We start from the raw sequence: 23,496 nt of genomic DNA, 5'->3' as shown, positions 1-23,496 counted from the left end.
AAGCTTACCCAGTTTACAATTATGAATCACTTTCAAATCACTTCAATTTTCAATCACATCACTTTCAGTTTACTAGTCTTACTAGATAAACTGTTGTACATTAACAAAATTTCCCTCGAAAGCCAGTATAGAAAGCTGTGACAAACTAAGAACAATTAAACAACATCAATCCAGGGTAGAAGATTATTTGATGAAATTCAGGACCAATAAACTGAATTCATAGCAACACAAACACAAATCAATTTTTTCTGAGGGGAAAAGATGGCATATTTAAGGGAAATAAARAGATCGGGAAACTTCACCAAGTCTGAGTCTACCAGTATTAAAAGGGGTGTAGCATGTAAATTTTATATCAAGCCAGACTGGGGCACAGGATGAACATCAACAACCACCTGACTGAAYTACTGAGGTGGAGAATTTTCAGCAAGACCAAAAGTCATTTTTCAATACTTCATTGGCAAACTTCAGCAGATCCCAAGATTACAGTACTCAAGCATTCCAACACTGCAAACATTTTATTATGTGTATCAAAAAATAAACTTGAAATTTCATAACTGCATCAATTCAGAGCTAATGTTTTACAAATACGTAACTGAATTTTCCTCAAATACTATAATTACTGGATATAAGGGTCACAGAATATTCAAATGCTGATTTTAACCCTTACAGGTTTCCCACTCAAGGCTTCAGGGATGTTTTTGTTTTGCTTCAGATCAGGAATACTATTTCCATCTTTTTCCCCCTCATTCAGTATTTCACATACTAATTAAGTTAGAAGGGAATCAAATAAAATCAGGTTACCTGTTGTCCTTGTGTTGTTTGAAACAACTGAGCTACAGCTGCAAAGGCATCAGAACTGGGCAACTGTGGCACAGCAGGTACTGAGTTAACAGTGACTTGAGGGGGCTCTGAAGGAACCTTTGCTGGAGGGGGCGGCGAACCTGAGAGTTTGATGGGATTGAGAAAGCACTATGTTACTCCAAAACATTCATCTTACTCTTCAGTGCATACATCTACCTTCTCAAAAGAATTATCTACAATAATATATTCAGCCCCAAAAGTCAGTCAGTACTCCTATCTGAACTACCCCAAGAGCACATTCTGTCCTTTTTTCCTTTAACTGCTCCATTTGCTGCCCACATCTGTGTATTATGTACACTAAGACACAAAAAAAAGAAAAACAGGCTTTCTGAAAACTAGTCCAGCGTGGTATTTTAGATCAAAATTTGGCGTTTGTAACTTTCCTACAATTGTACAGTTAAGAGAAAAAAACATTACTCAAGCAATGTTAATCAAGGAATATCAATACCTTATATTAGTTCTATTGGCAAAGTTTAAAAATCTGGACTCGTTCTTTTGGATGAGTATGTCAAATAAGCGATCTAATGGTTTATTTTAAAAGAAACTCTGGAGTTTTTATAATCATATTCCTTCAATCCACTTGAAATTTAGAAGACACAGAGAATATATTTTCTAGCAGTACTGAACTTTTGCTGAAAAGTCTGGTAATGAAGGTTTTAAAAATTATTCCAAAGGATACATGGCAACTTTTCTTTGGTAAGGTCTGTCAACGTGCCATTTTTGTGTAAACATAAGCCAAACCTGCATTTGATAGATAAATATCCCTACAGTAAAAATCAGCTTTTACTAATTCTTCCAGGAAGAGACTGTTTGCACTGAGCTTTACTAAAACTGAGATGAAATTTTAAGACATGCTATTATCTTTAACTTCATGAGCAGCTTCCCCATTCTTTTTGGTTTAGATTTCAACACTTTTTTTTTTAAATAAGCATTTCACTAGTACAAAGTAAATTAGCAGTAATGACATCAATTCTTAAATGCTGTGAGCAAGTAACTGTTCTTTGGCAAATACAGTTAATTATTTTAATGAAATATCATAAAACAGTTCAAGGGAAGAAGGTTTTAAAAAACTCATATTGCAGTAACTGTGCTTTAATATTACTGTGATTCAAAACTAAGCAGTACAGAAATATTAGTTTGAAAAACTAAGCAAATATGCTTGCCTCACAATACCAGATTCTTTAAAGCCATTAATCTGTTTGCAGTTTAAATAACTGCAGTGTTGACATACAGCAAATAGAGACAATCGTTGATATTTTCCCAGAAGTCAAATACTACAGAAAAATCCTGCAGAAAGATACTTGTGATTGTTTTGAAATATAATTTAACTCCCAAATTAATTCCTGTATATATTCAGAAGGATATTTGCTTGCTCAAGGGAGAAGCTATTTACATTTCTCTCTTTTTTTGGGGCTAAACAGACTTTGCAGCATTACAAGTGAAACAGACTCTATATTTCACATAACGCATTAATGTATTTATTATTATTCATTAACATGTTTATTTCCAAGCCAAATTATCCCCTCTGGTGTATTTGCATAATCTCATTGAAATCAGTAATTCCGTACATGTAAATCCATGCAGAAGGCACATAATCTTTTAGCTACTAGTGATGAGACAGAGATGGAAAAATAGTGCCACTCACCTGTCATATCAAACTGAAATTGTATAGCTGCCTGTTAGCATTTAAGTTTATATGCTAAGACATTTCTCCCCTGCCCCACCATGTTTAAAAATCATGTCAATAGATATGCTTTCCTAAACACTGCTAGAGCAGATTTCACTTATGCTGCTGTCCACCATTATTTCACTGTCTGTCACCACAGCTCACTCACACCATTACATTTTTTGCCAGTCCTACTCTAACAGACTTCAGTGCAATAAATATGGAAGGTACCAAAGCTAAGTCTAAGATGTAAAGTACAAATTCAAAAAGAAGGCCCTCCAAAAAGAGAGAGAAGTGTGGTATGCATATTCTCCTTCACAATTCGACTGCCTCGCTACCAGCTATTTACATGGCATCACGTAAGTCAGTGAAAATACTGTGAGCAGACAGTCATTACTTTACTCTTCAGGTCAGTATTTTCAACCAGTGATCCATATAGAAGTCTACTATCAGGCATAAATTTACTGCTCAGGGATCTGTAAAGCCAATATAAAATATTTTGGGGGTTGCAAATTGAAAGAGATTGACAGCAATCGCCTTCAGACCAAGTCCTTCTCTGTAAGGCGAAGCTCTTACATGTTAAGATCATGCTTTACTGTTCCAGATTCTAACAAAAAAAGAAAGTGAGAATTATGCAACTGAGAAGGAATAGAAAATATTTCAAACAAAAAGATCAAGTGTTTGTTTGTTTTTTTTTAAACAGGGGACAAAGTCATTTTTAAAGAAAATAYGCACATATATATATATATATGCATACATACGATATAAATGATCATTCACACCCGAACAACTTCCAGATGCACACAGGAAGTAGAGTATCAGCATTTATCTAGAATGAGTTCAGCTGCTCCACATAATTGTGACAGTAAAGTTGAGTTTATTAATGTTACTGCTGCAACTGTGAGTAGGTGCCTTACAAAATTTTTCATGTTTGCTAACAAGCTTCTAATATCATTCCACCTTTTAAAAAGAATAAGTAAAAGCTGTAATGTCATTCATACCTTCATTATTAGTAGCATTTTCTGTCATTGGGGCAGCAGTACTAGTTCCCGCTGCCATATCCAGGAGAGGCTGAATGATCTCAATTTTAAACACTCCATTTTTCTGCCAAAGGTTCAGGACACGAACTATTTTGCTCTGTTGAAGCAAAAGGAAGCATCAACACTAAATAAAGCTTTTCTAATTCACAAACTCCCAATTTATCCTCTGTAATTAAGAAGAAAGGGTTGAACAGTATTGGAGTTTAACAGAATCAAACATGCCTTTTAAACAACCACCTGTATTGTCACACAGGTCAGCTAGACATTGTATATGGGAAAGATACAAACTGTCAATTTATTTTGCTATCCCCTTTAGTAAAAAGCTTCTTGTGCCATTTTTCTTAAGCTGTTCTGGCCAACCAGAAAACCCAGGTTTGACATACAATATAGGAAGTCAATCATCCCCACCACTTCTTCACAGAGGGTCATAAAGGAGTGAAACAAACAAATGCAGCAGGGAAGATAAAGAAAAGGAAGACAAGCTGGAAAAGCCTGATTAACAGAGGGGCAATTATAACAGAAAATGCCCTAGCATTTTCTTAAAGTTGGGGAAAAACTGTTTGCTTTAAGTTTTTTCTACTAATCCAGTCAATTCTGCACTGACACCAGAAAACCCATCTCCATCATTATTTGAAAGATCAGGAAAGCGTGTGGAAAATATTCTGATTATTGCAGTAAGATTAAATTAGAACCTCTAACTGTTAGCTCCCTGAAAGACTGGAAAGTAAAATGAAGGCCAAAAATGAGTAAATTTAATATTCTTGTTTTCAGTTACATGTTAACCTCACAGAAAGATTGTTAAAAATGATATACATCATTCTCTTTTGATATCAGATAACTTTTGATATAGGTATTTTATAAYTGCAGAGCTGTTTGTTGTTTATGTACCGGCAATTCAATAAAGTAAGCACACTACAAATAGTATTACTTCCCTAGTGGAAAGGATCTTAAAATTAATTTTGCAATGAGATATCAGGYAGTTCTACAAAGGAGATGGATAGTCTAATCCATTTAGGTCAACAAAATGGCAACCACAAAGAGAGAAACAAGAAGGGCCTGCTCCATTTTGCAAGAGTACTACCATGAAATTTTGAAGTATCAGACTTAAGGTCTAAAGGTCTGCAGGTTTCATATAAGAAACTGCAGAGCAGCAAAGCCTTTCAAAAGCTGTTAAATCAGTTAGGAGGAATGTATTTTACTCTTAAAGGATTGCAGCTATGAAAACAGGTGAGTAGGTAATTTTCTGGAAACCACTTGGCAACTCCTAAAACATACTTTTCTTGGGAGTCTTTTGAAATTATTCCAACTTAGGGCATAAAAAACTTCTTCTRTTGGTAGCAACTGGGACCATCATCAATTCAGGATACTTTCTGAGGTTCTGCTCTTTCAGCAAGTAGGGCGAAAGTAAGAAAAATGAGGCCTTAAGTCTTGACAACAGARAGTGGCAATGAAATTGTTGGATTTGTAAAGGCTGGAGAAATCAAGATCACAATTCTGTTAGAAAAGGTCTGGGAGCAGAATCTTTACTGCCACTGGCAGTACTAACATTGGCACTTCTCCTACACTTTCTTCATTTTGTGGGGAAGAGACACCACCTTCCATAGTAAGTTTTCCTCAAGAAGAAAAAGGTTTTAGCATAGTCACAAAACATTCAAATGTCTGCATGCAGAACAACAATGATTAAGTTACACAAAGTAATTTTATAGCTAGAACAGCACTTAAGTAACACCTTTAATAATCCTTCTCTGCATGTTTTATCATCTCATATAGTAACATACACTACAATTGACAGAGACTCATCAAATTAGCTTTCACAAGCGAAAACACCAAAGTAATGCTGTTATCAATTCACAACAACACTTGATAAATTATAGTTATACCTTGTCTTCAGATGGACAGAGATACAAATACTGGAATGTTGCGGTAATATTTTTAGAGAATCTTGGCCCAAAAACATCTTTGTCCGTTCCAAACTGGTGACGAGACTGACGAACAATAGAATCAATGACATACAATCCAGGGACTTTATATTCTGGTTTGCACTGAAAACAAAATAATTCTCCATTATGCAGTGATACTAATAAGGTAACATGCATTTGCCTTAGCTCTCTTCAAGAAAATATGCTCTCTATACTTACAGCATACTTGATAGAACAAAACAATTTTAATTTATCTCTAGAACTATAAAGACTCCAGAGAAGACTATGTCCAGCATAATATCAAATAGCATGATGTATTCCCCACTGATCCACAGATCTAGTATTTATGGCAACGCCAACAAAAAAAAATTCTGTTTTGAAACAAGTTTTACCATCTTTTATATGGAAACAAATATTTAAATACATTCAAAAGGGAGCAATAGTTGTTAACACACTGCTATTATTTAAGGACAAGAAAAAGTGAACTGTAATACCCTGTTCACATGCAAATTTCTACAAAAAGTTGTCAGACTCAATTTTATCCTAATTAAGAAGAAATCGGTATGGGGCTTCATTAATGAGTTAAAATGGCAAATATGTAAGAAAAAGTTTAAGAATCTTAACTTAAAAAAGCTTTCAATTCGGTCAAAAAGCTATGCAAATGTGTAAAATTCTAACAAACCAGGATTCCTCCCTCAATTCCTAAATAACCATGGCCTTTTTTTGCTATTAACTAGCATTATTAATAATATCTATTGGCAAAGGCAGTGAATATCTTATCTGTAGATTTTATTTGTTTATTTTTACCTTTTTGATAAACTTCTCTACAATCTGGACAACATGCTTGTAGAGCTGAAAAAGAAATAGATAGATTAATTCATCATCTACTTGACACTGCTGCATTGCTTTAGAAATTTTTTAGTTCTTTGTGCTTACTACCAGTTAGGAAGGACTACAAACACAATATTGCACTCATGTTCTAGAAAGAAACAGTGCACAGTTAATCAAGCATTGAGAAAAAGATTTCATGGAGGGAAYGGACTGGGACAAGTCATTCTTTCTGTTAGAAGTGTTTCAGTGTGTACACAAAAGAAACTGCTTTCAGGGCATTAGTGACAACTTTGGGGGTTTACTTTCTAAGAAAGACCTCTAATATGATGAGGTGCAGTTGCATGCTGCAACATTTTATATTTTGTCAAATAGAAATCACAACACCACAGTGGGTATAGCATTAGAAAGCAATGATTCAAAAATTAAGCTGTCATTATGCTTCTAGACTAAAATCAAAAGACGATGTTCACCACCCACTTGTTTCTACATAACATTCTTAAAGTCAACTAGAATAAAACACCCATGAAGCTACGGAGACTGGAAAATCCAGAGATGCGTTTACCTCAGATGTAAAATAATAAAAATATTGCTACTATTACGGTTTCATTTTTGTTTTATTGTACGTTACCTTAATAGCTTTAATGGCAGCTTTTGTGATGAGAATCATTTTTGCTCGGGAAATAGGAGGTTTCATCTCCATGAGTGAAAAGAGCTAAACAAAGAAAACAAGAAATATTAAAAATCTATTCTGAAGTTTGAGCAATTAAACAAAAAGACAGTATTTCAGACAACTGTTACTGACATTCCACACTACTCCTCAGTGCTGGCCCTTGAAACGAAGGGACTAACAGGCAGAGCTTTCTAAGTAATGTTCAAAGCTGTTTTCCATGTGAACTAACCCACGTTCACCCATTTACAAGCTTTTGATAAGGCTGCTGTCAAAGTTCCATTTATGTCTAACAACAGGTATCTGCTAAGTTATGGTTTAGGAAGTCACCATTTTAAAGAAACAATATAAAGCAGAATAAAGTGTAGTTTGACTTAAATTAGCCTGAGTATCTGTTTAACAAAAAGAAATAAGATGGCCCTACAGACATCAAGACTGGTATATGCCTTTAGTTAGTTTGCATACAAGTGTTACTGCAAACTTTTATCCATCAAGATGACCAAATCAATACTAAGTTTTCAAATTATCCTGCCATATACAGGCATTGCAAATGTCTTTAATGGAGATATTTACTATTTAGTTTGCTATGAACATACCATGTTACTATTAAAATTAACTGTATCAATTGTTTTGGAGAATCCTCTGAACTATTTTCCATACCAATGTCACCAGTGGAAAAGTTAATTCCTTAAGGCCAAAGTTTTCAAAAGCGACTAGTCTTTAAGAATGACAATTTGAGGCATTCTGTGAACCTGACTTACAGGATTCATTACAATCTAGTTTCTTTAAACATAGCCCATGTATGCTATTTCACAGAGTTTTAATTATACCAGAAGTTAGGAAGAGCATTGTTCTGCTAAAACCATTAAGAACAAAAAGGGAATCATAAGTACTAATTAAAATACTCAATAAAAAAATTCAGGTCTGAATTCACAGAAAGCATATTCTGTATTCAAAACATATAGAATACAGGTAGGATAAGTAGGTTYTTCAAATACGAGCATGAATCTAAGTGGGGAAAAAAAAAATCCAAACTTCATATTCACAAATGGCATCACCACAACTTACATCTCCCACGTGAGGAATTCTATTACAAAACACTTCCACAGAGTTTTGAACAGAAATGTCCAGTTTTGAAGAAATGTCCAGACATTTCTAAGAAAACACCRTCAGAGCTGGTAAAACACCCACGTGGGCACAGAAAGGGGAGGAAACAGAGCACTAGCCTCTCAAGTCCCCAGCACCAATGAAACGGGGCAACGTCCTCGCTGCACTTGGCTTCATGTAGCAGCATTTTAAGACAATAGGGGAATGGGAGATTTTTTTTTGGTGGGGGGTTGCTTTTAAACAGTAGCCCTACAGCCAGGCACTCATAAGCATGCACACGCATACACAGGAAGAAACTAAAATCCCATATACATTTCACCACTTTCCAGACTAGTCTGCTTCCTCTGGGCCTACAGTGAATTCTATACATCCCATAACCTGCTGTGATAATCTCACATCGTAAAATAACTAATTGCAAAAATTATACCATATGCCACATTATGTTTTCATTTTGTAGCGTGAATGCTTTTATTCTACTGTCTGTAAAACTGGAAGCACAATCCACTTTGGCTTGACAGGACTGTTTTCTCCAATCTTATTTCCCATCTTCCAAGTAGAAAGAGAAGCCGTACCTTTCCACTACCGCTTTTTAACTYCTCCTTCCATCTTACAACTCCACTTACTGATTCAGTGCTCCAGTAGTTTAAATATTATTTTGTGTTCTTCCCATAAACTTAACAGCTACTTAGCTATTGCTTACTAAAGGCAGAACGCTTAGATTGTCATGATTTGTGTAATCCAAAAAGCACAGAGATCTTCAGTATTTCCTATATTTACAAAATCTTTTGTACCTTAAAATTTTCCCAACAAATTATAGAAAAATTGTTTTGCATTACATCATTTGATTTTACTCTTCACAATAAAATACAGAAAAAATAGAGCCCCTGAATACTAGCCAAAAATGTGATAAATAACTTAGCCTAAAGTAAAATAAGAGAATAAAAGTATTTTCCTTTGATGGTGTAATAGAAAGTAAGATGCCAATCAAAACTAATCTCTTATTTTTCTATTAATTTAAAGTTCCAAGATAGTTCTGAAGTAGCCAACTTGCACAGGTTTATCCCCGTCTCAGTTAAGGAAAAAAAAAACATAGTTCTCACAGGTAGTGAGAAAAATATTCCTAAATAGCGGTATTAAAAAAAAAAAAAAAAAAAAAAAAAAAAAACAGAGTAAATATGTTTATGCACAGGATGACAAAAATACAGCCAACTACTTAAAGGCAGGTAAAGTGATAACAGAACTTTCAGCGAACCAAAACAAAAGCTTTATACGAATAAAACATAAAAAGTAAGGAAAAAGATATTTACTTTCTTAATTACTGTCTTAATTCACTTTCTTAAATCTCCTGTTCCAGGAGATATGAATGAAAAAAGCCTGTCCTTTGAGACAGTGGTAGCCAGATATCCTGGTCAATACCAACATGAAGTCAAGACCATGACCTCTCATTACTAATCTCCACAAAAGGCAAGCTCCACTGCCAGAATGCTTGATTTTTAAAGCCATTCAAGCCATTATACACCCTACAGGCTAACATACCCGCTCACTCAGAAATCATGGTATGGCCAAGTAAAATCTGTCAGATGAAAGATGAAAGGAGAAGAAAAGTGTTCATGACGTGACTCATTAAAAAAATAATTTTAATTTTGAATTGTATTTCTTTAGATTAAGTGCAAAGAACCATGATGAACAAAGTCAACGCTAACATTAAAACTGGAAAATCTGTTTAAGAGGTAATGACAGACAGAAAAAAAGAAGAAGTTAACAAACCAACAGAAGGCCTGAAAAATGAGATGGATCAGGGAAAGAATGGGCCAGCATTACATGAAAGACACCACATYCTTTCCATTGCACACCAAGAAGCACCTGGCCCTGTAGAAAAAGGAGCTGGTCCCATACYGCAAGAACAAAGGCGGCAGTGTCAAGGTAGAGCTTCAGCATTTGAACTTCAGGAACACAACTGAAAAGAACCAGGAATCTGGGAGAACTCGTAACTGGACAGAAGATGGTAAAAAAAGTGCCTGAAAAGAAGGCATCCCAAGAATGATGTAACAACAGGGGAATAAAAGAACCCAAGGAGCAACAAACTGCCAGAGGGCGGGAAGAAGGGAATTCAGCTAGATGCACCGAAGTAGCAAGTGAGGATGCAATAAACAATATGGTAGCTTGGAGAAGCCATTAATTAAAGAACACGAGAGGCTGGAACGGAGGCTAATAAGCCACAAATAAACAAGAGCTTTGGAAGAAGAGGACTGAGCAGATCATTGTAAATTGCTCCTTTGCTGTTACAGACAGCACTCTGGACAACAGCAACAAAAACACAGTAAAAGCAATGAGGTCAGTACATGCAGATATTTCCAGGGAGTAAAGCTCAGAATGAGCTATCGCTAAAACACGCATCAAACCAAAATGCAAATACATTTGGAATATCTATATTTATACATATATAGATATATTCTGCCCTCTCATCACACACAACCCTATTGCTATTTTCTGGAATAGCACAACAACAAAAAAAAAATCAAAAACTTGTCTTTTTAAATTTTCATAAGCTTTTTAGAATAGCAAATAACTATTTTAAAGATGACTTTTATTTAATTTTCAGTATCATGGTTACAGGYGTAAAAAACGTCTTAAAGAAGAAAAAGGCAAATCTAAAAATTTAACAATCTTAGTAGTTCCTCATGAAATTTCAGCATCAGATTGGAGAATTTTTCAGTAAGACTACCTCTATGTATTTCACATCTGCATATATTCACCTAGACTTGTGTCCTCTTTCATGTACATACATTTCCCAAATCAATATATGCAAAAAAAGCCTATTTTCAGAAGTGTCCTTTCAATAATACTGAAAGATATCTGATTTATCAAAGGGCATCAGAACCAGCTAAAGAAGCAAAGTAGATGCAAAAAGCTACACTTTACCTAAAAAAATTTTGAAAGATGTAGCAAAGGCAACAATAACTTGCAGCTTGAGAACTTTTTCAACCTACTTCTTCACAGGGAAAGGAGTCTTTCCCTGGAATGCTCTGCCCTGTAAAGCTCGCCCTGCTAGGAAACGACTTCTCTCTACCACCACGTTCTTACTGACCATAACTGGATGTCTGGAAAAAACAAACAGCTTCACAGTTGCTCCCTACCRCCCTTCCCCACCTAGGGACACCACTGGTTAATGAAATAAGTGAAGGTGGATCCAAACTCCTATTTCTGCTGTCTRCTGCCCCCCAAACCACTCCTTTACCAATAAACACTACCCTAGCTATCAAGTTAAGACACTGAGAAAAAGTGGGGTTCAGCACTGAGCAACAAAAGAAAGCCCTGTTTACTAKGATGGGGAGCACAGTAGGGCAAGAGAGAGCAGGGGAAAAGAGATGAAGTGAAATAGCCTTTGTAAGTAAGGACTAACTAACCTAAGGACTATTCAAGACTTGCTTCTTTATTCAGTTCTGATAATTTCAGTATTTTAAAAAGAATTCTCTCCTGTTGTCTATGTGGATCCTTTCATACACTAGGGAAAAATAATGTAGAAAAACTAGTAAAAAGGTTTAGCCACAAAATGTTATGAAAAGGAACCTTTACTATTTTAGGTACAACAGTCTTAGATGTTCAAAGTAATATGAAAAAATGCACTTCTACTTTACACAAGCTCTAGCATAGCATACAATTTCAATTTAAGAACTTTGAAACACATTTCTGGAACCTCCCTCCTTATATTTGAAAGCCTATGTAATGCGGCAGCACTGGGGGAACACCATGTCTTTAAAAAGGAATCTCTTCTTTGTCACTGCTGTATCAACCTATGTACAGCAAAAAAAGAGAAAGTACAAAGCTGCCTACTAAACTCAAGCCACAATACAAAACAATGATTCAAGACTATTCCTGCATACTTTTGGCAGCAATATGGAAGCAGAGAACAAAAAAATTTATAACGCCAAAAACCTCAGAAGTGGAAGAATCACCCGCTCATTTTCAGGCTTAGTAACTTCACAACAAAGAGGAGCCACTTTTTAAATCTTACCGGATAGCATCAGGAACACTAACTGTATTGCCTGCTATTCTGAGAGCAAGCTAGTAAGTGCTCCCAAATTAAAACTCAAAGTAAAGTGCAGAAGTACTGTAGAGAGCAAGTGGCAGGAGATGAAGTAAGAGAACTAACAGGTTTTCCACCTCAAACTGTAGAACCTGTCCAAATTCATATTCAAGCCCCAGGTAAGGTATTCTGGGAGGGGTGGGCAGCAGGAGAAGGAATGGGATGATAACCTTCAGTCCTCCCAGAAGCAAACTTTTCGTTTTGCCATTCTGTAGTTTACTCCTTTAGAGAGTCTATTTTACATAGAAGCATGAGAACCATGGGGTTTTGAAGCAAAGGGCAGAACGGCTATTTTCCTTCTACCCACAGCCTTGCCTTAGAACCCTAAGGAGACAGCATGTCGGGGCACAGCATGTCTTAGAAACAAGAGCAAGGCGAAATGCRGGAATCCTGTCAGCTTCTTTTTGTTACTGACATCATTACAGGAAAATCAAAACCAGGCAGTGATAGGTGCAGGCCCCCGGAGAGGGAATGAGGCACCAGGGAAAAAATATAAGACACGAGGTCAGGGAAAAATCCAGCTCTAGCACTTTCCAAGCCTATAACTACTTGGAAAGAAGTGAAACAGTATCACCCAGGAATAAGCCTCTAGGGCAGAAGAGAAAAGACCAGGGGTCTTGCTGTGTCTTAAGTATGATCTTAGGTCACTTACCTGTTTTCAGTATGAAATAACATAGTAGGAAAGGTAAAAAGGGAAAATAAAACTACCTTTTAAGTCCTGAAGCGACTTCCCTAGTTTTGCTCTTCTGCTGAAGTCTCTTTGCAATAAAGATGCATCTTTGTTTACAAATAAAGATGCACAGCTCAGTTTTATATACTTATAATATCCACAGAAAAGAGGGAGCACAGACGCATGATCTACTGAAAGAAATCTAGTGTTTAGTGATTAGTTGATATCAAACAGGCCATTGTTACAATACTCTCATTCAACCTGTCTTCTCCAACTTTCACAGAGTAGTCGAACAAGCCCTCAATAACTTTAACAAGTTTAACGTGTCCAAGAACATTTCTCTAAGCAGGCTTTACACACMCAGATGGCACAGTCAGTACTCTGGGTCACTACCTGGAGTCAGTATTCATTCATTATTTTTGGAATATATTTTATTTATGCATTTAAAAATCACCCAAGGCAGCCAAACTACAAGTCACCCATACATAATTAATTGTAGCTACTTGTTCACGTACTTAAAGAAAAAGAAGGATGATAGATGTGACTAACAAGTACACATATCATACTATTTTGTTAACAAAGCACCATTACTATTAATGCAAAATCAGATCTTTAAAAGGTCAGAGGTTTTAAAAAAAAACATGGCTACAGAGACAATCTATTAGTTGGATATATTTTCCCTCCCCTATAAAACCCATTAATTACTTTCCTCTTCAGGTCTCCATTCTTCCTTAAGCTTCTAAGAAAAGGAGAAAGGTAATGATGTCTACCAAACTTCTGTCGCTCAGCTACGTCCCAGAGGATCAATGTAAGTTTTAAACTCTTGAATGAGCTGTGAAGCATATCAAATATAAGGAGCTGCTGAAGGTAAGAGACTATCATAAAATTCATGGCTGTCAGGCTACATTCTTTGCAAAATAAAGTAAGATTTAAATTTGACCAGATATGAACTCCAGGCAATCAAGCAAAATAATACTTCATCCGCTAAGCTATTTCTATTGCCTAAAAAGACTATTCACAAAATCAGAATCACTGGGGAGAAACATCTTTACAAAAACACTCAAATAAAAATGGTAGCATAACTTTTTGAAACTTATCTGCCTCTTAGGATCAATGTATTTATTTCTATGCTCAAAAGTCTTGTATGTTTTCTGAAAAGCTGTTCATCTCATTTCTTCTCCTACCAAGAGTCTCTAATAAGACATCGCAACTTTCCACATTTCTGGAAACAGTTTTGCTAGCCCAGAAGAAAAAGACAGAGCTCTTTCAGGATCATAGTGATGCTGCTCTTTCAGTTACTGCAAAGAGGTCATAAAAGCAAACAAAGCAACTTCCTTCACAAAAGAAGTGCACATTACTTCTGCAATGATTTCAGTCTTGGGCACAGAGTAAATAAGAGACTAAATTCCATTATAAAACTCTAATGGCATTCTCTCATCCTTCCCCCTCTACACCATCCAAATAACATTTGAACTGCTGCTTAAGCACTCTCCCAGGATATGTAGGAGGCAGCAATCACTTAAAAATACACCCTACTGCACCTACTGGAATATGGGAAATGTTTTAGGCAGCAGTAACAGGTAGCAGCTTTCACTGTTTTCCAAAGGAGACAAAGGGTGCCAGAACACACAGAAGATGGTGATGGTTAGTCTTTCCTCCAACCACAAATATTGGTAGTTGTGTCCTTGCTGCTTTGCCAGAGGAAAACTAAGGGGGATTCACAAGTTTCAGTAAACTGCTGGAGAACTACTGTGAAGGATATCCTGCCAAACTCTATTTATAGGACTTGGGGTGAGGTGGGGGAAGAACAGGGAGCAACAGAGAATAAAGATTACCCGTGTTTCAATTATCAAAGTTAAAACCTGTGAATGCTACTTTCTCCAAAGGAGATAAAGCTTGCTGGCAACAACAGAATGAAAAAGAAAAGGATTGGGGGAGGGAAAGGAGATTATAATAGAGCATGCAAACTACAAAATGAACTCTACCATTAGCATAAGACTGCTATACTAGATCAAAATACAATTGCCTGGTTTACTGAAYATGGAAAAATAGTAAAGGAACAAGCTGCAGTTGTAACTTGAAAGAAATATCCCAAAAATATCTACTCTGTGAACTAGGGACACTGAAGGGGGATATCACCGTTTTAGCAGTACAGAGCACTTATTACCTACCTGAGACACACAGTTAAATGAATATACTGCATTACTCAATACAAATATAAAATTACAACAGAGTAAAGTTGGCTTTATTCTACTTCCAGTAGGAAGAAGTGCATGGAAATCTCTATTTCTGGTATCTAACTTTTATAACTAGTAAGCTATCTCTCAAGTTTTCCAAACTAAAGAAAATGAAACACATATCCCCTAAATTAAAACATGGCAAGGGTTACAAATTCTACAAACCACAGCAAATGTGTTTTTTTTAAAGCTTGTTTTTTTGAAAACATATCTAAGTTTTGCACCATTATCAAGTTACCTTTTGTGATTTACTTACACCGTACTATTAATATGACAAACCATATACACCAAACAATGCATGAATTCCAACTAATTCTTCCAGGACAGAGTTTAAACTAGTTTTCTCAGGGAAAAAGATACCATTTTATATAACTGTCAAGTCCCACCTATTCACTTGGTAGTATTTGCTTAGACTGCAACTGGACTTAAAAAAAAAAAAAAAGCAAAAAACACCAAAAACGACCCCAAAACGACCCCAAAACCAAAAAAACAAACAAAAACAATACCAAACACATACTTACTTCTCTAGAAAAATGAAAACTTTAAAGAGACAAATTAACCAGTAAACTTACTTTCAAAATACAGATACAGAGGAAGGATTAAGGGTATGGGCAACACAATCAAACATGATCAAATTACGCAACCCGTGTAAGTCACCACCCACCAGCAGTGCCAAAGGAATTGACTCTAAGTGTTCTTCCCTAGCTTACCACAATTGCCAAGTGCAACACGTTAGCTCAAACCTCTATATTTAAGTTTTACCTCACAATTCAGATGGGCAGTTAAGATCACATAGTTATCACAATTATCTGACAGGCAGAAACTTGTTACTTCACTGCAACGTAATCATAAGCCGTCAGAAGCCTATAACCCAAAGGATAGAAACTGAACTTCTGAGTGAAACTGGAACCTAAGGCAACCAAAACTATTAATGATTTGTACTGAACTGGGTGAACAATTTCAATCAAAACAACTTGCATAAATGTAATGCTGCTGGTGCTTTTCTCTTCCTCCCTAAGCTTTCTTTTTCTGAAAAGAGGATACCAATCTAATAGATTGGAGGATGTCTAATTTACAGCAGTGATTTGAACTTGGGTCTCCCCCCATTCAAGAAATCACTGTAATCAAGTAGCTCAATAGATCCCAAATGATCATACAACTACCTAATGCAATGAATAGCATCTCCTCTCACATGTAGACTGGCAAAGAGCTAGCAGCCTCTCCTTCTACACAAGAAGGGGCAGTAAAGCTGGAAACAGATCACCTCTAGCAYACATAGGAAGTCCAGCGCAAAATTCATGGTTGCTTCAGTTAAAGTTGTCATTATAAAACCACAATTCTCTTTCTACAATGGTATTGTATAATGGTGCTATTTTGGCCAGTAAGTTCAGGAATTCTTGACCCACAGCGTATTTTGGGATAACCTTGATCTTCTTTGTTGAAGCTATTCTATTATCAATAAAATAATTAACTACTCAGTGAAGCAGAGACTGGTATACCTCTGTAGTCCCTACAACCTCTACGCAGGAGAAAACGAGAGAAGACGGCTGATTCCTCTGCCCACCTCACTACAGTTCTTCTCATACACTCACTTTCCCATCATTCTGTGAATAACACTGAGACCCTTTGCCAAACAGCTCTTTGACTTTTTCCACTTTCATTGAGAAAGACCAGAAATTTAACAATATTTGACTGTAAATTTTCCCCTCATCAAAGAAGTCTGAGATGTTTGAAACTTTAGTATGTATCGTTTCGCGTGCACAGCTTTAGACAACAAACACTGGGAAGTTCAGAGGGCAATTTAAGAACTAGACTTTATGTCATTATCTAATATCATATACATACCTACGATCAACACAGAAATTACACAAAAGACCCAAAACATGAATTTATGAACATGCTAACTTTATGCATAAATAGTCCTATGGAACTACCCATATGTACAAATGAATGCACAGAAGAGATTTTAGCAAGTACAGTTTTCTTCCTCATAACTGGTGTTCAAATGAAATTCCATGTTTTAATACCATGTTTCAGCATACGGTTATCAGAATTTCACACACTATTTCTGACTGTGTCAGACAAAAGCATCAGGTTTTTACCATGTCTGAGGAAGATATGAGAGTTAAAACATGCCTTTTTCTAAAACTGTGGCTAGACTTAGGATACCAAGACACACTGTTGTTGGTCTAAAGTCACATATACTTTAACAACTGGGTCAGCAAAAAAATATTTTTTGTTGTATGAAAAACACTAAGCACCGTCCGTACAATTAAGTCTTATCAGGGAGCAACATGTTGAAATGAATGAAGTGGAAGCAATCACCTGCCAGAACTTCTATTTAGTCAGGTAAGAATATATTTGTCCTCTGTTTTTAGGAAAATTGAAAATGCAGTGCACATGCCATTCAACTCTAATGTACTCAGGAAGGATGCTTTGTACCCTTACATGTACTGGTTCAAAGCAGCATAACACACACCCRTAAAAGGGACAAATAAAAAAAGTAAATGAGAAGAGTTTGCTACCTACATTTCACTTTGTACTTTTACARTTTAGTTAAGGATGAGTAGATTTTCAGTTGTGCTGGTTGTGATCCTCTAGCGCAACTGACAAGCAGTTGCAGGGAGTGAACTTTACACAGTATGACTTCGTCACATGAGAGTAGTCTGCCATTTTTCCTGTTTCTGTTCAGCAAACACGCACAGCAACCTAACCTTCAAAATGCATTAAACATTCTGGAATAGGTTCTATTTTAGCTTTAACTGATTACCTGCAATGACAATGTGCATGTTCTATAGTCCAGTAATGATCTGCAAAAGTCAAATTACCAGCCTGAAGCGGGAGCTGTATCTAATCCAAGAATCATTTTAAATTATGTGATAAAAACTTTAGAAAGTACAGATTAGAGTATTTTGTCATATAATACGAAAAAATATTCATTGTCTGCTCTGTCTCGAATTCTGACTGGGTGTCCATGGTACCACAAACATCATCAGAACACGGGGACCTTCCACGTAACACAGAAGGAGGCCGAATGCCCTCCACTTTCCCACTTCCCTAGTGTTGGGATAGATCCCCTAGCCCCATCCCCAGCCGTCGTTGCTACACCGAGCTACAAGGGCCCTCGCAGATTTCCATCTCTCTATTCAACCTCTAGCCTATCCTATTTGCTGTCCGTTCACATGGCAGGTCTCTCGCCAAACCACTGCTAGGAAATAAAGTGCCTCGCGCTCCCGAAACGCCGCTCCCCCCCCCCCTTATCAAGGCGCACGTAGTGGAAACGCCTTGCAACTCTGTCACTCTCGAGCGGGGCGAGGAGCAAAGCGGTGCGCGCGTGTGCGGCGGGGAGGCGGCGAGGAKCCCCTCAGCCCTCTCCCCCTCCCCCTCCCCGGCCCGTGCGTTGAAGCGTCGCTCGGGAAGCGCTTCAGGCCGCGGCAACTCCAGCGCGGGCAGCCCCGACCCTCCTCGCCTCCATCTTACTCAGGAGACCCGACCTTCCCCCCCCGCCGCCCCCTCGGGCCGCGAGGAGGAGGAGGAGGCCTCCGGCCGGGCGCTGCCCGCCGCAGGCCTCCGGCCGGGCCCGCGCGCCCCAGAGCCGGAAGCGGCGCGCGGGGACGGGGGGAAAGGGGGCGATGGCGGCTCGCCTGACCCCCGCCGCGCCCCGCTGCGCTGCGCCCCGCCGCGTTCCCCTCCCCCGCTCCCCGGCTCCCACCTCCTGGTTGAAGGCGTTCACGGCCTCCATGTTGGCGGCGGCTGATGCGGGCGTCCGCGCGGGGGAGGGAAGGAGGGGAGGGGAGGAGGGGCGGCTCGGTCCCGCTCAGGGGCTCCGCGCGGACATGTCCGTTTGGCGGCGGCGGCGGGGCTCGCGCTCTCCCCTCTCCCTCGCTCGCTCGCTCGCTCCGTGCAGCGTCTCGCTGGCAGGGCCCCGGCACAGACCGTCTCTCCCAGCGGGATGGCGGAGCCCACGCCGCGCACAGCACCCTGGGATTGTGCAGGCCTCCCGGCCCCGCGCCACCCACAGGAGAGAACGCGGAGGGGAGGGGAAGGGGGGGAGGAGAGGGAGGGAGCGCGCGCGGCGCGGCAAAGGCACCACGTGACCGCCGGGCCAGGCTCCCGCCCGGGCCCCCGCCATGTCAGCACCGGYCCCGCCCCCGGGGAGGGGAAATGGCGGGGGGATAAATCCTTCTCGTCGTCGCTTTGCCGGCCTTCGCTCCCAGCTGTTGCTGCCGCCGCYGCTGCTGCAGCCACAGCTGCGGCAGCGGCCTCAGGCAGGCCGGCCGGGCCCTCTCCCGTGGTGCGGGGTCGCTGCTGTGCTTGCCCTTACGCAATTGCCCGTTTTTTAACGGCTGTAAAACGTGTGTGGCAGGCCGCGGCAGGCGCCTGCCGGGCAGAGCTGCGGTGGCCTCACGGACTGGCCTCAGGCCGTGCGTTACAGCCTGGCACGAGGTCTGTGCCCGTGTTGCGCTACGTGCCTTAAATATCGTAAATCTGGACAAAACGCAAAGGCCGTTCTCGGAGATGAGCCTTTTGTGCTGGTGAAGAGATGGTTAATCCGATGTGATAGACCGTTTCTGTAGCTGCCTTCATACTAAAAATGGGAACTAACATTATTAACCTAACATTGCATGCATCCTGCAAAATGTAGTTTCGGGGACATTAATTGACTGTGGCATCTCTTAAAGGGCACGTTTGTCAAGCACATCATCAAGTGCTATAGCAACGTATTAGTATCCATGTCCAATGATAGCAATCTGAGGTTTGCGTAGTGCTGTGTGATATGGTGTGTTTTAAATGATAGTGTTTAACCCATAATTTAATCATTTGACTCTAGTCCAGAACATCGGCCGGGGAGTGAACTAGAGGACGGGGCTCAGAGTGCTGCACAAATCTCGCAGAAAGCATGTTTGGCTTTATTTATGTTGTCCAGTTAGACTGTGGCTGCTTTTTAATAGAACTGTTAATCAAGCGCAAGTTACCTTCAAGAGTCCCCTCTCCCCTCCATCAATATAAGGCAGTTCCAACAATTACTCACGTTTAAACATCGATAAAACTCAAGAAAGTTAATGGAGGGGCAAGACCTCTTGTTCTAATTGGATTACAAAAATATATAGAGAAGATTTTTTTTGTATGACTAGCTAATATTCAGAAGACACTTTAAAACAGATTATGAAGGCAAATGGAAGTTTGTCCAAATGTCACCCATTTTTCTAGATTGGACTTCACCAACTCCCACCCCCACACACCCACAGAAAACACTTTCCAACTCGCACAGTTATTCTTYAAAGAAAGCCTCCAAATTGGATAGGAAAGGAAAAGAAAGATAATACTGTACTTGTAGTGTCAGTGTTTGTGATGCTGCTTATGATTTTGCCAGTTTCAACATGACAAATTACTTCATATGTGACTTTCATGTATGGGAGAACTGGATTACTTGGTGAGAGCTTGAAAATTGTGAATTGTCTCCGTCCAGGTCKCTCCGCAGCTAGAAGGTGGAGAAGTAAGAAAGATTTCTTTCGAAGGCTTTGAGTTGAGGAGAGAGAAGGAGTGAACTTCCTACACTGGCAAGTTATTCTCAAATTTGAAACCTAGACACTAAGTGGTGACAGCTCTTTCTGTAATGCTGGGTGTCAGACATTAAACTCCTTTCAGTATATACTTGATGATACAAGTGCAGCTCTCTCAACACAACACTATAGCTTATACAGAGTACAGAAAAACAAAAGCTTCCTAGGAAAGGAAAGGCTGTCAGTGATCCTGGAAATGCACATTAAATTTGAAAATTCTTTCACATATTAAAACCTCTTGAACTGCTTATATTATGTATTTGCCTTTTACAGGGTGTCACTGCAGAGTCTAGCAGTGGTTCCTCTGAAAGCTCTGCATGTAAATACTTYTGAGTTTCCTCATTACTATTTATGTTAGCTATTGTTTTGTTATGAATCGTCTTACAAAAGCATCTACTTTTGTAGCAAGTTTGTAAAAATGCTTTGTGAATAATAAGATTTTATGTAAACTGCAGGAAGAAATAGTTTAGGCATACCCTAGTGTGTTTAAAACTTGTATAATACAAGCACTGATAATTGCAATGGCTTGGTGCTCAATGGGCTAGCTGTGTTAGTGCTTACCTTGCTGTGGTAAGTAAGCTCCATACTCATTCCACTACCAAGCTCAAATCTGGAGTGGTTGTGCCTGTGCTATAGTATGGTCCCTGTTCTGCTTGCAGTATAAGCAAATCCTTAGTGTCAATAGAATTATCCCTGGCAACTTTTGTTCGTTGAGAATGAAATTCTGGTTCCTTGGGGGCTGAATATATTTTCTTTCAGCGTTTGGGGGTGTGGAAGGGTGAAGCGGGTTAATCACTCAGGTTTTAGACTAAGTCTTGGTTTTACTAGGCTGTACTTATGCCCTTCAGAGCAGACCTGCCTCAGCAAGATCATATGCTCAGCAATTTTAAAATAAAATTTCCTGTTGTTTATATCATACTATGGCTGCCTATGGTGAGAAAGGAGACAATTGTATAATTTATTAATAAAAAGCATATTCTCTTGATTATGTTTTTGTCAAATTTACACTTGTCAATACTTGAGCTCATGGCAGGTTTGTTATTTAAAATCTGCTTTTATAACAACATTAGGCGTTATACAAATATCTGAAATATGGTACCTAGCATTGCATGTCATATATTTGTCCAATATAAATACAGTCCTTGCCCTGAAGATCATGCATGACTAATAGAGCATTTCATATTGTTTGTATACGTATGTTCTATATGTTTTTAAAATTGTATATTTTTATGTAATATATACAGCAATATGTTATATTTACAACATTATTCATAATAACATTTTTCATGTTATCCCTTACGTCTTACATTTAACATTTTTGCTTCTTGTTGGTGCATGGATTTAATTTATTTAGTTATGTTCAGTTTACCTACTTTTGTTTCTGACAGGCAATAGGTATGCAAATGTATGGAAATTGCCATTCAGAACATCAATTACGGTTATGTGATGTAATGATTCTTTGGCACATGTATTTCATCAGCTGGTGCAGAGCCTTATTCAAGCTTGCTGAGAGCTGAAATATTTTTGCCTTCAGTATAGTCCTTGTCATGCTATACTTAATGAAATGCAAGTTTCACTAAATTTTAGTTAGCTAGAGCATTGACAGATATATCATTATGTAAAATTCTTACTTAATATTTTGTTACAGTAACATTAAGTCTTGATCTTTGAAACTATTAAGAACTGTAAATTTTGCTCAGTCTCCTAAATTATTATTAGCATTGTGCATCATTATTGACTAAGAAAATGACTGAGAATAATCATCCATAAAAACGTCATATTCCCTGTTCTTTGATTCTCTATGTCTGCCTTTGAATGTTTTCTGTGATGACTCATTTGATAAGTTATCACTTAAGGCTTTGTAATCCATTATCACTCTTTAATTTACTGGCATAATTTATGGGGCAACTCTTCTTGGCTAGAATTTCCTGAAATCCCATATTCTACAATAAGTATCAAAATCAGTTTTCGTGTATTGTTTACTACATTGCTATAGTAAATTTATTCTTTATTAACGTAATACCGTGTGTGTTTACCTTGATTATTTATCAATATTTGCAGTGTGATTGGCATTCTAGGTAGATGTACCTCATATCATAGAGAAGGCTTCCCTTATTTGTTCTCTGTAAATGTTGCACCAAGTACAAGCCACACTAAAATCAGACCCTTGAAATCAGTAGGTCTTTGAGAGAAAGGTATGTCAGTCTCTTGCTGTTTATCTCTGCTCTTGCAGGATTAGACCCTTTGGCCTGGYACTGAGATTCTGCACTTGAGAGCTGAGTTAACATGATGCTCATTAATGCTGATCTGTTCTTTTACTGTTTGTAAGCTCAAGTACTTCTGACAGACAGGCTGTATTGGAACTGTGTTTGAAGGCCTTTTGGAAACTTCATAGTGCAAGGAGCGTTTTCCTGCCCGCTTAGTGGAGTGAATCAGTGTGCATAAGCCATGCCTATGCTCTAGACAGCAGTAGCTTTCAATTTGATTTTAAGTCCCACCATAAGTATGCAGGCATAAAGTTCTGGGTTCTAATTCATAAAGCTGTGTAAAGTTTGACARCTGGTCATGTTAGAGATTGTCTCTTTTCCTTTGCACTGTTGCAGTGAAATGAAATAAGGTGTTTTTGCAGACAGTTCTATGATGCAGACAGCCAGATCTATGATGTCTGAACGTGAGATGCGCTCGTTGTGGGACTTTCTCTTGTATTCTCACTGAATATTGAGATTTGAGCCTCGTGTAAAACACTTCTTTCTGGCCAGGCATTATTTTTGTTGAGGCAAGTTGAAACAGCAGGAATTTAGGAATGTGTGCTTTGTCTGTTATGAGCATTTTGATTTTTATGATCTG

At 38.4% G+C, this 23,496-nt stretch overlaps 1 protein-coding gene across 3 annotated transcripts in view; it reads right to left on the bottom strand.

Moving 5' to 3' along the window:
- The window catches only part of SCAF4 (SR-related CTD associated factor 4), a 47,271-nt gene extending 28,156 nt beyond the window's left edge, over positions 1–19,115 (bottom strand). For 2 of the 3 annotated variants that reach the window (XM_026077755.1, XM_026077758.1), the window contains exons 1-6: positions 18,798–19,114; positions 6,946–7,029; positions 6,294–6,338; positions 5,448–5,609; positions 3,529–3,664; positions 802–941 (exon numbers count right to left, since the gene is read on the bottom strand). In XM_026077755.1, the coding sequence (XP_025933540.1) occupies positions 802–941; positions 3,529–3,664; positions 5,448–5,609; positions 6,294–6,338; positions 6,946–7,029; positions 18,798–18,827 (597 nt within the window). In that variant the 5' untranslated portion in view covers positions 18,828–19,114. Of the gene's footprint in view, positions 1–801; positions 942–3,528; positions 3,665–5,447; positions 5,610–6,293; positions 6,339–6,945; positions 7,030–18,797 lie in introns of all 3 variants that reach the window. The other variant, XM_026077756.1, reaches the window with a different exon arrangement.
- Positions 19,116–23,496: the final 4,381 nt, after the last annotated feature.

Source organism: Apteryx rowi, unplaced genomic scaffold (assembly GCF_003343035.1).
Source record: "Apteryx rowi isolate R43461 unplaced genomic scaffold, aptRow1 scaffold_46, whole genome shotgun sequence".
Classification (NCBI taxonomy): domain Eukaryota; kingdom Metazoa; phylum Chordata; class Aves; order Apterygiformes; family Apterygidae; genus Apteryx; species Apteryx rowi.
This window is presented reverse-complemented; position numbering and strand designations above follow the sequence as displayed.